Source organism: Cebus imitator, unplaced genomic scaffold (genome assembly GCF_001604975.1).
Source record: "Cebus imitator isolate Cc_AM_T3 unplaced genomic scaffold, Cebus_imitator-1.0 Scaffold159, whole genome shotgun sequence".
NCBI classification, from domain to species: Eukaryota; Metazoa; Chordata; class Mammalia; order Primates; family Cebidae; genus Cebus; species Cebus imitator.
In genome coordinates, this window is record NW_016107474.1 from 1,632,217 (window position 1) to 1,645,658 (window position 13,442).

Sequence of the window (13,442 nt, forward strand, 5' to 3'; positions counted from 1 at the left end):
GGCTCACTGCAAACCCCGCCTCCCGGGTTCAAGCGATTCTCCTGCCTCAGCCTCCCAAGTACCTGGGACTACAGGCACATGCCACCATGCCCAGCTAATTTTTTGTATTTCTAGTAGAGTTGGGGTTTCACGTGTTAGCCAGGATTGTCTCCATCTCCTGATCTTGTGACCCCCTTGCCTCGGCCTCCCAAAGTGTTGGGATGACAGGCGTGAGCCACTGCGCCCAGCAGAAGCAAATGTATGAAGTGTGAAATGGGACATCCGCAGGTGTTAGAAAATAACACGGCCCTTACAGAGAGCATTTTCAGAGAGTGTTTCATGACTCAGGGCAGAGTGCTCACAATATGTCCACTGGATGGAAAGAAAAGTTTGTCTTAGGGCCTGCAGACAGTTGGGCTCAGTGTCAGTCAGAGTTCTGCTTGTGCCACTTCAGAGCTGTGTGGCCTTGGGCCAGGGACTTGTCTTCTCTGAGGCTGAGATTCTTCGTCTGATGAAGAAAATAACCTGGAGCACAGGACCCCTCCCTTACAGAGGTGTTGACAGGATGAACCAAAATGATACCTCGGTGGTTTAGTACAGAGCCCAGTGCCATAGTTTGCATTTAATAGTAGCAGTGATTAGGAGGCATTTTGTTAACAAATCCTATCCATGTGCACACACCACACCCATATACCCGTAGGAGCCAAGGTCACTGAGCTCTCAGAAGCCTGGAATTGAGGTGCTTTATGTTTCTCCTACTTTTTCGTATTTTTTTTTAACACCTTTGCAAAGGGTATTGCCGCTTTTAGTTGGGGGTTCATTCTGAGGAATTCATGGGGACAGGAACAAGGGGCTCTGCACACACAGGGAGGCAGAGGCTGACATGCAGCGAAGTCCGAAGTCCGAGGGAGGAAGCTCGAACTTCCCCCTCAGGGATGAGGCCAAGGTGGGGTTACCCCTTTCTCTAAGCTGACTGCAGAATGGCTAGGAGGGGACCCCGTGGCCCGGTTGTCATAACAACTCTGCGGGCGCCTCGGCAGGGAGACTCTTTGAAGCTTATTTTTAGTGCCCTGGTCGCCCTAACAACCAGGCTGGCTGGTAACCACGGAGTACCTGGGCGTCCTGGAGACGGGGTGGAACCAGGCCCTCCTCCCCAGCCTCTAATTGGCCCGGGCCGTGAGCAGGGGCCAATCTGCGCCTGGTTTCAGGCCCCGCCCTTCACCTGCCAACCTGAGATGCCTCTCAGCTAGAAGGATGGAGGTCCTAGGGGCAGCTGGCTGGGAGCAGAACAGGGCAGATACATGGGCCGTATTGCCTCTCCTCATCCTCTTGTGGCTCTTCCAGCCTCAGCCATAGGAGCCCACACATATGCTTTAAAACCATGGAAACAGCCTTGTTCCTTCCATGCACACCTTCACTCACAAAAATGCGATCGTGCCATGTACTCCCGAGAAGGCAATACCCTTTCCAGGATCAGCTACTACAGGGCCCAGTGGAAACTGAGCACACAAGGCCTCTCCCTCAGACGTTTAGAACGTCACGGTGGTGACTGCGCAGACTCACCCACATGCTGCTATTTTCCTTATTAGCCAGTGTGCCTCACCTGCGCCCTGTGTGACTCCTAGAGACCATCTGTCCTCCTGGAGGATGGAGAGATGGGCCTGGTCGTGGTGGGTAGTGGGGTACCCAGGTTTTTTGGGTTTTTTTTTTTGTGGAGACAGAGTCTTGCTCTTGTTGCCCAGGCTGGAGTGCAGTGGTGCAGTCTCTGCTCAGTGCTACCTCTGCCTTCCAGGTTCAAGAGATTGTCCTGCCTCAGCCTCCACAGTAGCTGAGATGACAGGTATGTGCCATCATGCCTGGCTAATTTTTGTATTTTTAGTAGAGACAGGGTTTCGCCATGTTGGCTAGGCTGGTCTCAAACTCCTAACCTCAGGTGATCCACCTGCCTCGGCCTCCCAAAGTGCTGGAATCACAGGTGTGAGCCCCCGGACATGGACAATGGGGTGCCCTAAAGGAAGCAGCAGCATGATCCTCTGTGTCAGGTAGAGAAACTGGGTTCAGACCCACGCTTGGACATGGACACAGCTCTCTCTCCTTCAGGGCTAGGGTTCTCTGCTGTGACATAGTGACTGCTGATCATCTGGGAGGGCTCAGCCCTGTGTAGATACCAGGCGCCGGTGAGCAGAACGGATGTGGTTCCTGGAGACGAGCTCACAGTGGGGCAGCACCTGCCCCGGGGAGTCTGGAGGATTGAATGTGTATTTGTAAAGCATCTAGCTCAGATACCAGAGAAGGCCAGAGAGAACTGGTCACCCCATTAGATCCCTGAGGTTCTGGGGGTTAGAACCTGGGGTGATTGTAAGTTACAAGGAGTCTAAGGGCTGCTGCTCATGATTGTGGCAACCCCAGCATCTCAGACTTGGGCCTCTGTGGTTTCCATTGCTTCCTCTCCCAAGCCATCCTCGGCCCAGCGACATGTTCAGAACCCCCTTTGTGCCCTCTGCATGGGGTCACCTGTGCCTCCCACTGCCCCCAGATGCCAGGGCCAGAGGGAGTCTCTGCCACTGCCTAGGGTTGGTCTCCCAGCCCTGCATAACAGGGCCAGGCCCCTGGCAGCTCCCTGCAGCCTCAGGGATCCCAGAGCTCCCTGCACCTGGGGTGGCGGGCATCTCTGGCTGTGGCCTGACTGTGAGCTGCCCTGTTTCAGGCACTGTGGTTTGACCTGCAGCAGCGCCTCTCGGACGAAGACGGCACCAACATGGTAAGACCCCTTCCCCTACCTCTCCTGGGACCACATCCCTGTGCGAGTCAGGATTGCCTGGATCCATGGGGCTCGATGCCCCGGCCCCCGGCCCTGCCTGGGACCTCCATCAGGGGAGATGTAGCCCCAGCACTTGGCCCCTAGGCCCTGCCCTGGCCTGAAGCCACCCCCTACTCCAGGGGTGTTCCTTAAGGTCCCTGGTCTTTGATCCAAAAAAAAAGTTTGGTCTAGAGCAAAGTGGCCAGCAGGACAGTGATGTCAAAATGCTTAGTCCATCAACTCTGAATTTTTCTGGTCCGTGGGTATGCTGTGTCTCCGGGCCCCGGAGGCGTGGCAGCAGCTGTGGCCACGGCTGGGGCCTGTGTAATCACCCGCGTCTGTTTTCCCCATTTGTGGGGGCTACCTCTGCTTCTAATCCTTTCGTAGCCTATTTTTATTCCATGCGTATGCTAAGAATGAAAAGTGTGGGAGGGTCATTTTTTGACCGAGGAAGGGAGGTCATGGATGGGTCTTCAGGGAGGAGGCCTGCCAGGGAGCCCCACACTGACTCCTGTTGTGGCCGGTGGCACTTGCAGCTGGTCCGGCAGGAGATGGCCGTGTGCCCTGAGCAGCTGAGCGAGTTCCTGGATTCCCTGCGCCAGTATCTGCGGGGCACCGCGGGAGAGAGGAGCTGCTTCCAGTGAGTGAGCCGCCCGGCGTGGTGGGATGGTGGCAGGGAGCTTTGCCTGGCAGTGGAGGGACGGGGCAGGACCAGCCTTACCCCTACATACAAATCGCACCCCAGGAACACGCATAGCTGGGTGCATAAGAGCTGGGTTCAGGTCTTTACTCAGGTTCCTCCCAGCCATGCAAACATGGGAGGAGAATCTCATCTCTCCAGCCTCAGCTTACGCATCTGTAAAGGGGTGACACCCCCCAGACTCCTTGCTGTGGGTTATCACGGGTGGAGATAGAATCAAGTGTGAAAGCCTGCAGCCGTGTCTCGTGTGCCGCGTGCACTCACTCAGTCTTAGGTGTCACTCTGTCTGGAGCATTGCTGCACACTTTTCACCAGGTACAAAATGTAGTATGTGCTCAGTTAACCAAGGAAGGCGAATAGGTGAGGCTGGAGGGGAATGGCCAAGAAATGTAGCCGCCATTTTCTCCCTCCTCCCCCCTAGTCAGGGTCGGGGAAGGTGCCTGACCCTCAAATTCCCGTTCATCCCCTGGGGTGATGTAGCTCCTTGGTAAAGCTAAGCCATGTGACATGGCCAGAGTGTAGGGCTCTGCAGCAGACAACAGCCCTTCGTTCTGGAGGGTAGGGGTCCCCAAGGAGCATGAGGCCCAGGTGCTCCTCCCCGTCTCTGCGGCCAGGCTCTGCCTCACTCCACCCCGGGACTCATTCATTCACCCCTTTGGGGGCACGGTTGTGAACCAGGCAGGCCAGGTCCGCACGGGGTCTTGGGGACGGGTCTTCCTGGGCTGCAGGTGCACTGAGGCCTGCCTAAGTGGTGGTAGCCGGGGCAGGAGTGCGGCTGCTGCGGAGACCTGGGGTGGCCACCAGGGGCCGTGCTTCAGTAGCCCTGGTTGGGGCGCAGGACCTGGTCTTTCCTTCGATATGTGAAATGTGGGGCCAGGGCAAGGCAGGGCCACCCGGATGGGCGGTGGAGAGGAGGCAGGGTGGACGGAGAGACTCGGCTTCAGAGCCTCCGGAGGGGACAGTGCCGTTTGTTGAGTTGGAGAAGGCAAGTCTGGAGTGGCAGAGGCAGGCATGGGGCGTGTGCTGGCCACAGGAGGGATTCCAGCCTGGCACCCTCCCTCCACCCCCTGCTCTTGGCTCCCCCTTTATGGTCACTTGGGCCTTGTACAGAGGAGCCGGGAGTGGCAGGCAGGATCTGAGCGTTTATACTGAGGGGAGTGCTGAACTGGGGGTTCCGCCCGTGGGACTAAGGACAGGTCTGCTGCAGCTTCATCCAGGGCAGGTACAGCATAGTGGAGTTGTTTCTAGGATTTCGTGAGAGGAGGATCAGGAGGAAGATGCTTTGATTTTTAAAGATAGGGCTTTATTTGTTTTGTGACAGTCTGGCACCCAGCGTGGAGGGCGATGGTGCAATCTGTCTCCCGGTACAAGCAATTCTCCTGCCTTAGCCTCTGGTGGAGCTGGGATTACTGGCATGCACCCCCATGTCTGGGTAATTTTTTTTAGAGACAGGCTTGTACCACGTTGGTGAGGCTGGTCTTGAACTCCTGGCCTCAAGTGATCCACCTGCCTCGACCCCCAAAGTGCTGGGATTACTGTTGTGAGCCATCAGATGGGGCTCACCGGTTTTGTTTAAATAAAGATGAAGCCTTTTAGAATAACATCACAGCTGGTACAGGGGCTGGAGTTTGCAATCCTAGCACCCGGGGAAGTCAAGGTGTGTGGATTGTTTGAGTCTAAGAGTTCAAGATCAGCCTGGGGACCACAGACTCCATCTTTATGAAGACATTGTTTGAATTTGCCAGGCCAACAGTCCCAGCTACTTCTGAGGCTGAAGTGGGTCCTGATCATGCCCCTGCGCTCCAGCTTGGGCAACAGGCTGAAAAAAACCGAAGTCCCTTTTTTCTGATCCTGGAAGGTCCTGCTGGCGACCCCAACCCCCTGAGTCTTAGGGTATCTAGCTCAGAGCTGGGCTCTAGGGTCACTAGTCAAGGCCCAACAGAGGGCAAGACAGGGAGGAAGAAAGGGTGAAGGCAGCCACTGTGTCCGGGGTCCTCAGGGCCCTGCGAGGGAGAGGGCGCACTAAAGTACAGGCTCCCCCCTGTCTCCTATTACAGCATCGCTGCCGTGAGGCTCTCAGACGGCTTCACCTTTGTTGTCTATGAGTTCTGGGAGACAGAGGAAGAGTGGAAGAGGTGAGTGTGGCAGGTGATGGGGAAGCCCGGGTGGGGGATGGCCGGCTGCCAGGGCCCCTCACCTGGAGCCAAGCCCAGCACACAGAGTCACGAGGCATCTCTCCCTGCAAATGCATGTCTCAGTTAACTCCCGTGCATGCAGGAGTCCTCGGGGGATATTGAGACCCCCCAGTGCAGCCAGCTCGGCACTTTCAATGCAGGTGCCCCGGCAGCCCTGCTGAGGATCTACCCCCACAGCCGCTGCCTGGGGGTGATGAGAAACTGCTGGGCTAAGGGTTGAAATCCCATTCCCGGCCCCACCCAGGTCAGGTGCCCTCCTGATTCCCCCCGAGTTTCCTCCATGCCCAGCCCTGTGGAGTGGAGGGCCAGACACCCAAGGTAATTCAGTCCCTAGGTGATCAGTAGTGCCAGCCATGAACCTCCCCCCTCCAGCTGAGTGGAGGGGGGATGGTAGGGGAAATCATCAGCTCTGATGGGTTTTAGGGTCCTGTGGACTGCTCAGAGCACATCTTGGGCCGTTTGTTCCCCACCTGGGGTAGAGACTGTTTCTCACGTGCCAGACATCAGAGGCAGGAGGAGGGACTGGGGCAAGCTCATGCCTCTATCACCTGCTTCCCCAGTTAACACTCAGGGTGTGCTGACAAATTGAGGACCCCGGTGGGAGCAGGGACTCACAAACTGAGGGAGTAGAACCCTTAGCAGCTTTCATGCTGTCATCTCTCCTGGGTAGAGGATGGCCCCACTCCTCCTCCGAAGGTAAAGTCGGAGTTGGAGACTCCGTGCACTCATAAGAGGGGTACCTGCAGCACCTGCCAGGCTCACAGGGGCCAGAAAAGCTCCCTGCCTACCCCAGAGCTACCCACACTCAGCCGCCCTGGGCACCCCCTCGCCTTCTCACAAACGCTCTGGGTCTAAAGATTCCCCCAGGATGATGGATAAGGTCCCCCCTCCTGGGCACAGCGAGCATGAACAGGGGCTCCGCTCCCAGCCCCACCTTGACTAACACGTGTCCCCGGGTGGCAGGCACCTGCAGAGCCCCGTGTGCAAGGCGTTCCGGCACGTCAAGGTGGACACGCTGAGCCAGCCCGAGGCCCTCTCCAGGATCTCAGTGCCAGGTAGGAGGCGAAGGCCTAGAACCGCTGTGGCCACCTGTGTAGAGAGAGCAGGGAACAGCACCAGAGGCTGCCCCTGCAGACTGGAGCCTTCCCTGTTTGCTCCTGGAGGAACTGTGGCCCAATGCTAGGTGGACAGAGAGGGTCCTGGGGGAGAGGAGAGCGCCCAGGTCCCAGCCAGCTCGGAGGCAGCCCCAGCCTGCAGCAGGTGTGGATGCCGGAGCTTGTAGTAGAGCACCCCCGCCCTCCATGTCCAGCCAGACTGAATGTGCCTTCCCAGGAGTGTGGTTCACACCCAGGTGACCAGTGAGCAGCTGTGCATCACACAAGGGCCTAAAGCCTTCCACCATCTAAGGCCAGGGCTCTGAGCTGCCAGCCGCAGGAAGGGCTTTTCTGCCTCGCAGCTGCCAGGGAAGCCGATGTTTCCCCAGGGCGCTGGTGAGGGGAGCTATACCACCACGTGCCCTTCCAGATGCCCACCACCAGCCAGGAGGCTGCTCCATGCTCAGTGCTCTGTCTACCGTCTCTCTCTCCTTCTAGCTGCCTGGTGCACAGTGGGACGCGACTGACCGCCTCCCAGAGGCTCCTTCTTCTTGTAAAGGACATCCCCTGTTTTCTAGAAACTTTGGTGCAGAAGTTGTCTTTCCAATGTATCCTCCACAAAAAGGTGTTTCCCTGCTGGGAAGGGAAGGAGGCCTCCCCCACCCCCCACCTGAGCTGGCAGAGCAGTAGCTGTGTTGCCAGGGTCTTGCCGCAGCAAAAGGTGATCAGTGACAGGGGTGGCCTCCTGGAACCAGCATCCCACCTCCTCATCTCCCCCACCCCTCAAACAGCCATGCATGACCCACACTCACCACGCCCTGCCTCCGGCCTTCCTCATGTTCTCATGGTCGGGACTCAGTGCTGCCCTCTTCAGTGCCATTCTTCTACATGGCAGGAGCCACGACCCTGTAGTAGCCAACCTAGCCAGGCAGCCACCAAATAAACCCTGGTCAGGAAGGGCGGTGTGCTGTGTCTGTTTCCTGGCCGACAGTGGTGGGGGTGGGGCCGTGTGAAACCTTCAAGTACCCACAGCCTTGGGGACGCTTGAACCAATAGGCTAATGCCTAGTCCGTAGCTCCCAGGGCACCACAACCACCCTCAGGTCCATAATTCACTCAAAGGACGGGGCACCGCTGTCACAGGGTGTATGACAGACACAAACCAGCAAAGGAAGGGGCTGCACTGAAGGCTCGCAGCTTCAACACGGACAGAAGATCACCAACCCAGGATGCGTCCCTCATCTTTCTGGGGTATGGTGACGTAGACAGGGGTGACACCCACAGAGCTAACACCTCCAAGCTCAAGGTCCCACCATAAATCACACAGTTGGCACAGACCACAAGTATGGCCGCAAAAAGACGCTCTCCCCAGGCGCGACCCCCTAAAGGCCTGTAAGTCCTTCCCTGCACACATTAGCCATTCAACGAAGCAGGAGCCCATGACTGTCAACCAGAAATAATGTCTTAAGTCTTATTCTGGAAGCTTTGTAACCTCTTCCTATTTCTCAGGCCTGGTTAGCAGGAAAGAAGTCACACACGGCCAGGTGCAGTGGCTCATGCCTGTAATCCCAGAACTTTGAGAGACCAAGGTGGGTGGATCACTTGACGTCAGGAGCCTGAGACCAGCCTGGCCAAAACAGAGAAACCTCGTTTCTACTAAATAAAAATGAGCCAGGTATGGTGGCAGGTGCTTGTACTCCCAGCCCCGCAGGAGGCTGAGGCAACAGACTAGCTTGAACCTGCGAGGCGGAGGTTGCCATGACCCAAGATCACGCCACTTAACCCTCAGCAACCGAGCAAGAGTGTCTCAGAAAAGTCACACACAAAAGTTCAAAGGGCAAGTAGAGCAGTGGGTCTCCTCCTAAGACCAGGCAGAGCCAAGAACATCGCAGGCCAGGTGGGAGCCTGGGGGTGCAGGACCCAGAAGGGGTACCTTTCTACCTCCTACCCCAAGCCTGGGGGTGCACAGAGGGCTGGCCAGTGACACATGGTGATGATTAACACTGTCAACTGCCCATCAAAGTCCCTGACACACTGTCCGGCCTGCCCGAGGTTGCCCGGAGCCCCGAAATCCCTGCTCCCACGGTGGGTGCCTCCCTCTTGGGTCCTGCCATCCCCTTGCAGCTGGACACTGGAAACCAGCAAAACACAACGTGGGCTTGTAGGAAGCGAAAAAAGGAATTCAGCAACCATCTACACATCTGCAAGCTGAACGTCCCTGCAGCAGCCTGTCAGGGCCTCTGTTTTCTCATCTGTAACGTGCAGAGAAGCCCCCATCCCAACCAAGGATCAAGGGCTTCACTGCCTGGCATATGAGAACAGCACGGACAGGGACCACCCTGCTGCCGCGCCCGACTGCAAGGCTCGACTATTTGAAGAGTAACCCTCCGTGGGTTGGGGTGTCTCTGTGTGTACTTAACACCTTCAGGGCCCCCTCAGAACCTTAGTGGGCAACAAGGGGCTCTGACAAGAACACGTTTCAACCCTACAAGCCCCAAGAGCTCCCACTTAATTCACACTTCAGAGCCTGGCACAGTCGAGCACTTGGCAGGCACCATCTCCCTCCATGCTCTTGGCAGGTGTGGAGACAGACAGGGCAAGTGACTCACCAGAGGTCACACAGCAAATAAGCAGCTCAAGTCAGATCCAAACCCATAGTCCCGCGCCCAACCGCCCCCACCACATAGCATCAACCCATAAGGAAGGACGGCTTCGGATTAACCCGGTAACATCACCATCGGGTTTCTCCAATGGCCAGTGGTAGAATTATCACACCCCAGCAATTCCACTCCTAGGGACATACTCTACGCACAAGAATGGAAAAAGGCATCCAAACCACTCAGCCCGTGAACTAACAGCGCTATTCCCAACAGCCAAAATGTAGAAATGATCCAAATACTCATCTGCCGACGAATACATCAACAAATGCCCCCTCTCCAGCCAACAGCTCTTTCAGTCATCCACAGGCGTGAAGGGCTGAGCCACATTGCAGCCTGGGTGACTCAAACACCACGCTGAGCGAAGGCGGCAGTCAGGACAGTGTGTCCTATTCCACTTACAGGAAGCGTCCAGAACATGCAAGTCCATGCAGACGGAAAACACAGGGTGGCTGTCTCTGTGGGATCGGGGAGAGGGAAACGGTAAGGCATGGCTCTCAGGTAGGGGGATCTCCTCAGGATGCAATGTTCTAGAATTAGATGGAAGTGACAGAGACACAGCATTGTGAATGTACTAAAGGCCATTGAATCCTACACCTTAAGAATCACTCTCAAAACCAGTTCACCACCTGCATTTAGGTGGCACAGCTGCATACTCACTGGGCCCGGTTCAAAGCTGCCACTGTCCCTGGGAGGCATCTGCGGGTAGGCACCTCCTCCTGAGGCGCTTGGGGCCAGCAGTTCCCTGGGCTGGGCCCCTGCACCAAGGGAAGGGGGTCTTCCCTATAGCCCACCACACTCAGAGCAGAAGCACAAGGCATCTACACTACATTTTTTGGTGTGTTTTTCTTTTGAGACTGTCGCTCTGTCGCCCAGGCTAGAGTGCCGGGGCTGTTGCTTCTGACTCTCCACTGACACAGTACAGCTGTCACCCTGGGCCAGGAGCTGCCACAGGACACACTCTGTGTCGCACGCTTTGCAAGGACCTCAGCTCAGACTGGCAGCCATTCTGCAAGGGAGGGAGGGGCTGTCCACAGCTTCATTTTAGAAACCGACATAAAGGTGTAAACTGGAAGGCTGGAGTTCATCCAGAGGAAGGGTGCAGGAGCTGAGGAGAGCACAGGCAGGGATCTTCCCTGAAAACAAGGTCTGCTCAGAGAGGGAACAGGCTTTGCCGAGGGTACACAGCCGGTAAGTGGCAGGCAGAGTCAAGTCATCTGCCAGACCCAGAGCCCGTGTGCTGGAAGCCCTACACACTGCCACCTGGCCCCTGAGGACATCTGGGTGGAAGGTGACATCCCAGCTTCTGCAACTGTGACTGCGTGAGGCTGGGTTAATTGCCTTGCATTATGATAGTTAATTTGCAGACAGTCATGTGAGGATCACATCTACCTGTCACAGAATGGAGATGGAAGCCTTTGTCCCGAGTGGTGATATTCAGTCACCCCTTAAAGAGCCCCGCCATCACCTCTTAGCATTTAGTGCCAGTCCACTTGCCTCCTGAGCTGCTTTCCTGCTTTGGGACAAGTCCTCACCTCCTCATACTTCCCTTTTCCCCTTGGCAATCACAACCTGGGTCTTCCAGGATAAAGCTACCGTTGCTTGGGTCTCCACCGTGTGTGAGGTATCCCATCACTTACTCCAGACACATTGCCTTCATTCCTCACAAGTGCCCCACTTCGTACAGAGTAAGCCTGCTCCATTTTGCTGGTAGGGCAACCGATTCTGCAAAAAGGTTCACACACTACCGAAGACTTCGAGATAGCAAACGGCAGAGCCAGTGTTCAAATCCAACAGTCCAACTCCAAAGCCGCTTCACACACAGCCGCCTTTGATGGCATGACTCTCACCCTGCCACATGGTCATATTCCAGGACTCTCCACGAATGGTCCTGGCACAGCCCCAGCCTTCCCGGCCCAGGGCCACAGAGCCTTTCAGGAAACAGACAGCTATAAGTAATAAACCAATGACTTCAGCCTCACCTCTCACTCCAGGGTGATAAATTCTCCATCACAGCAATCTAGGCTCAGTGCAGTGGCTCACGCCTGTAATCACAACACTCTGGGAGGGCCACGCAGTAGGATCACTTGAGGCTAGGAGTCCGTGACCAGCCTAGGCAAACGTAAGACCCTGACTCTACAACAAAATACAAAAATTAGCTGGGCGTGGTGGTGCACACCTGCGGTCCCAGCTACTCGGGAGACAGGTGGAAGGACTCCTTGTGACCAGGAGTTGGAGGCTGCACTGAGCCTGAGTGACACAGTGATACCCTCTCTCAAAAAATATAAATAAAAAATAGGCCTGGCATGGTGGCTCACACCTGTAATCCCAGCACTTTGGGAGGCCGAGGCAAATGGATCACCTCAGGTCGGGAGTCTGAGACCAGCCTCACTAACGTGGTGAAACCCCGTCTCGACTAAACATACAAAAATTAGCCGGGCACGGTGGCAGATGCCTGTAATCCCAAGCTGAGGCAGAAGAATCGCTTGAACCCGGGACAGTAAGGTTGCGGCGAGCCAAGATCGTGCTACTACACTGCAACCTGGCCAACAGAGTGAGGCTCCGAGACTCCGCCAAGAAATAAAAATAAGAAATGGTGCCATCTGCCTGCACATGTCACAATTCCCAAGGCCCTTGCCTGGGAAGATGCTGTGGCCTTGGAACACAGGGTGTGGCAGGCCATGCTGGGGTTAGTCAGAGATGGAAGGAGGGTCCCGGGTACCCTCCCAACACCCCCACAGGGTCAGAGTCTACACCCGCAGTCGCACTTCCCCCATCCCCCAGCAGCCAGGCTGCAGAAGCCCCAGGGCCAGGCACCTAGTCCCACACCCTGCCCTACCATCTGCCCCCCAACTCTGGCGCCTCCCCACCATGGCATGTAGAGTAGAAAGGAAAGGAATTTAACCTCAAATCAGTTCTGATCTGATCTCTGTACCTTGCAGGACGAGCGACCTCGATTTTTCCAAGCCTCAGTTGCCTAACCTGTAAAATGGGCACATCTGTAAGCATTACATACACAAAGTCAAAGGAGGCAGACACCAAGGCCCACAGACACGTGAGGCTGTTCAGAGGGCTGCCCGTTAACAGGCAAACCCAGAGACTGAGCACAGGTGCACGATTGCTGGGGGCCCAGGAAGGGAGAAATGGGGGGAGTGACTGCTAACGGGCATTCAATGTCTTCTGGGGGGTGACAAAACAGATTGGAATTTGTGGGGCAGCTGCACAGCTCTGTAAGTGCACTAAAAACCACTGCATTTTACACTTAACAGAAGTGAATTTTTTGGCCAGGCGTGGTAGTTCACACCTGTGATCCCAGCACATTGGGAGGCCGAGGTGGGCAGATCACCTGATGTCAGGAGCTTGAGACCAGCCTGACCAAAATGGAGAAACTCTGTCTCTACTAAAAATACGTAATTAGCCAGGCATGGTGGTGCATGCCTGTAATCCCAGCTACTCAGGAGGCTGAGGCAGGAGAATCACTTGAACCCAGGAGGCGGAGGTTGTGGTGAGCCGAGATCATGCCATTGCACTGCAGCCTGGGCGACAGGAGCAAAACTCCTTCTCAAAATAATAAGAAAAAAAAAAGCCTGAATTGTTATGGTATACACCTTGTATCTCAGTTTTTGAAAATTCGTGGATGTGGACAAGCTGAAAAAAACATGGACCTGTCACCTCCAGCCTTGCACGGTCACGTACGTGACACCATATGACAGCAGGAGGGGCCTGGCCTATTGCCTACCCTGACGGAGGGATCCTCACATGTCAGTCCTACTCTCCCCTGGCTCTGGCACTGCTGGCTTCTAGGAGGACGTCCCAAAGCAGAGAAGCGTGGCCTGAACTCGATCAACCAATGACGGGACTGTCCCGGGGACTGTGCAGGGTCAGTGCCAGGAAGGACGCAAGGCAGCAGCTGGGTCCCTCTCTGCCTCTCTGCGCACTGCCCTCCTCTCCTCTGTTGTTGACACAGAGTCTCGCTCTGTCACCAGGCTGAAGTGCAGTAGCACAATCTTGGCTCATT

General features: G+C 56.0%; 1 protein-coding gene across 5 annotated transcripts in view; it reads left to right on the top strand.

The window, feature by feature from the left end:
- LOC108314634 (oxidative stress-induced growth inhibitor 1) overlaps window positions 1-11,429 on the top strand; it is a 54,976-nt gene extending 43,547 nt beyond the window's left edge. For 2 of the 5 annotated variants that reach the window (XM_037743904.1, XM_037743906.1), the window contains 5 exons: window positions 2,687-2,740; window positions 3,316-3,419; window positions 5,537-5,614; window positions 6,638-6,729; window positions 9,347-9,546. In XM_037743904.1, coding sequence (XP_037599832.1) covers window positions 2,687-2,740; window positions 3,316-3,419; window positions 5,537-5,614; window positions 6,638-6,729; window positions 9,347-9,531 — 513 coding nt within the window. In that variant the 3' untranslated portion in view covers window positions 9,532-9,546. Of the gene's footprint in view, window positions 1-2,686; window positions 2,741-3,315; window positions 3,420-5,536; window positions 5,615-6,637; window positions 6,730-7,266; window positions 7,722-9,346; window positions 9,547-10,791 lie in introns of those variants that run through there. The other 3 variants (XM_037743907.1, XM_017543594.2, XM_037743905.1) reach the window with 2 other exon arrangements.
- Window positions 11,430-13,442: the final 2,013 nt, after the last annotated feature.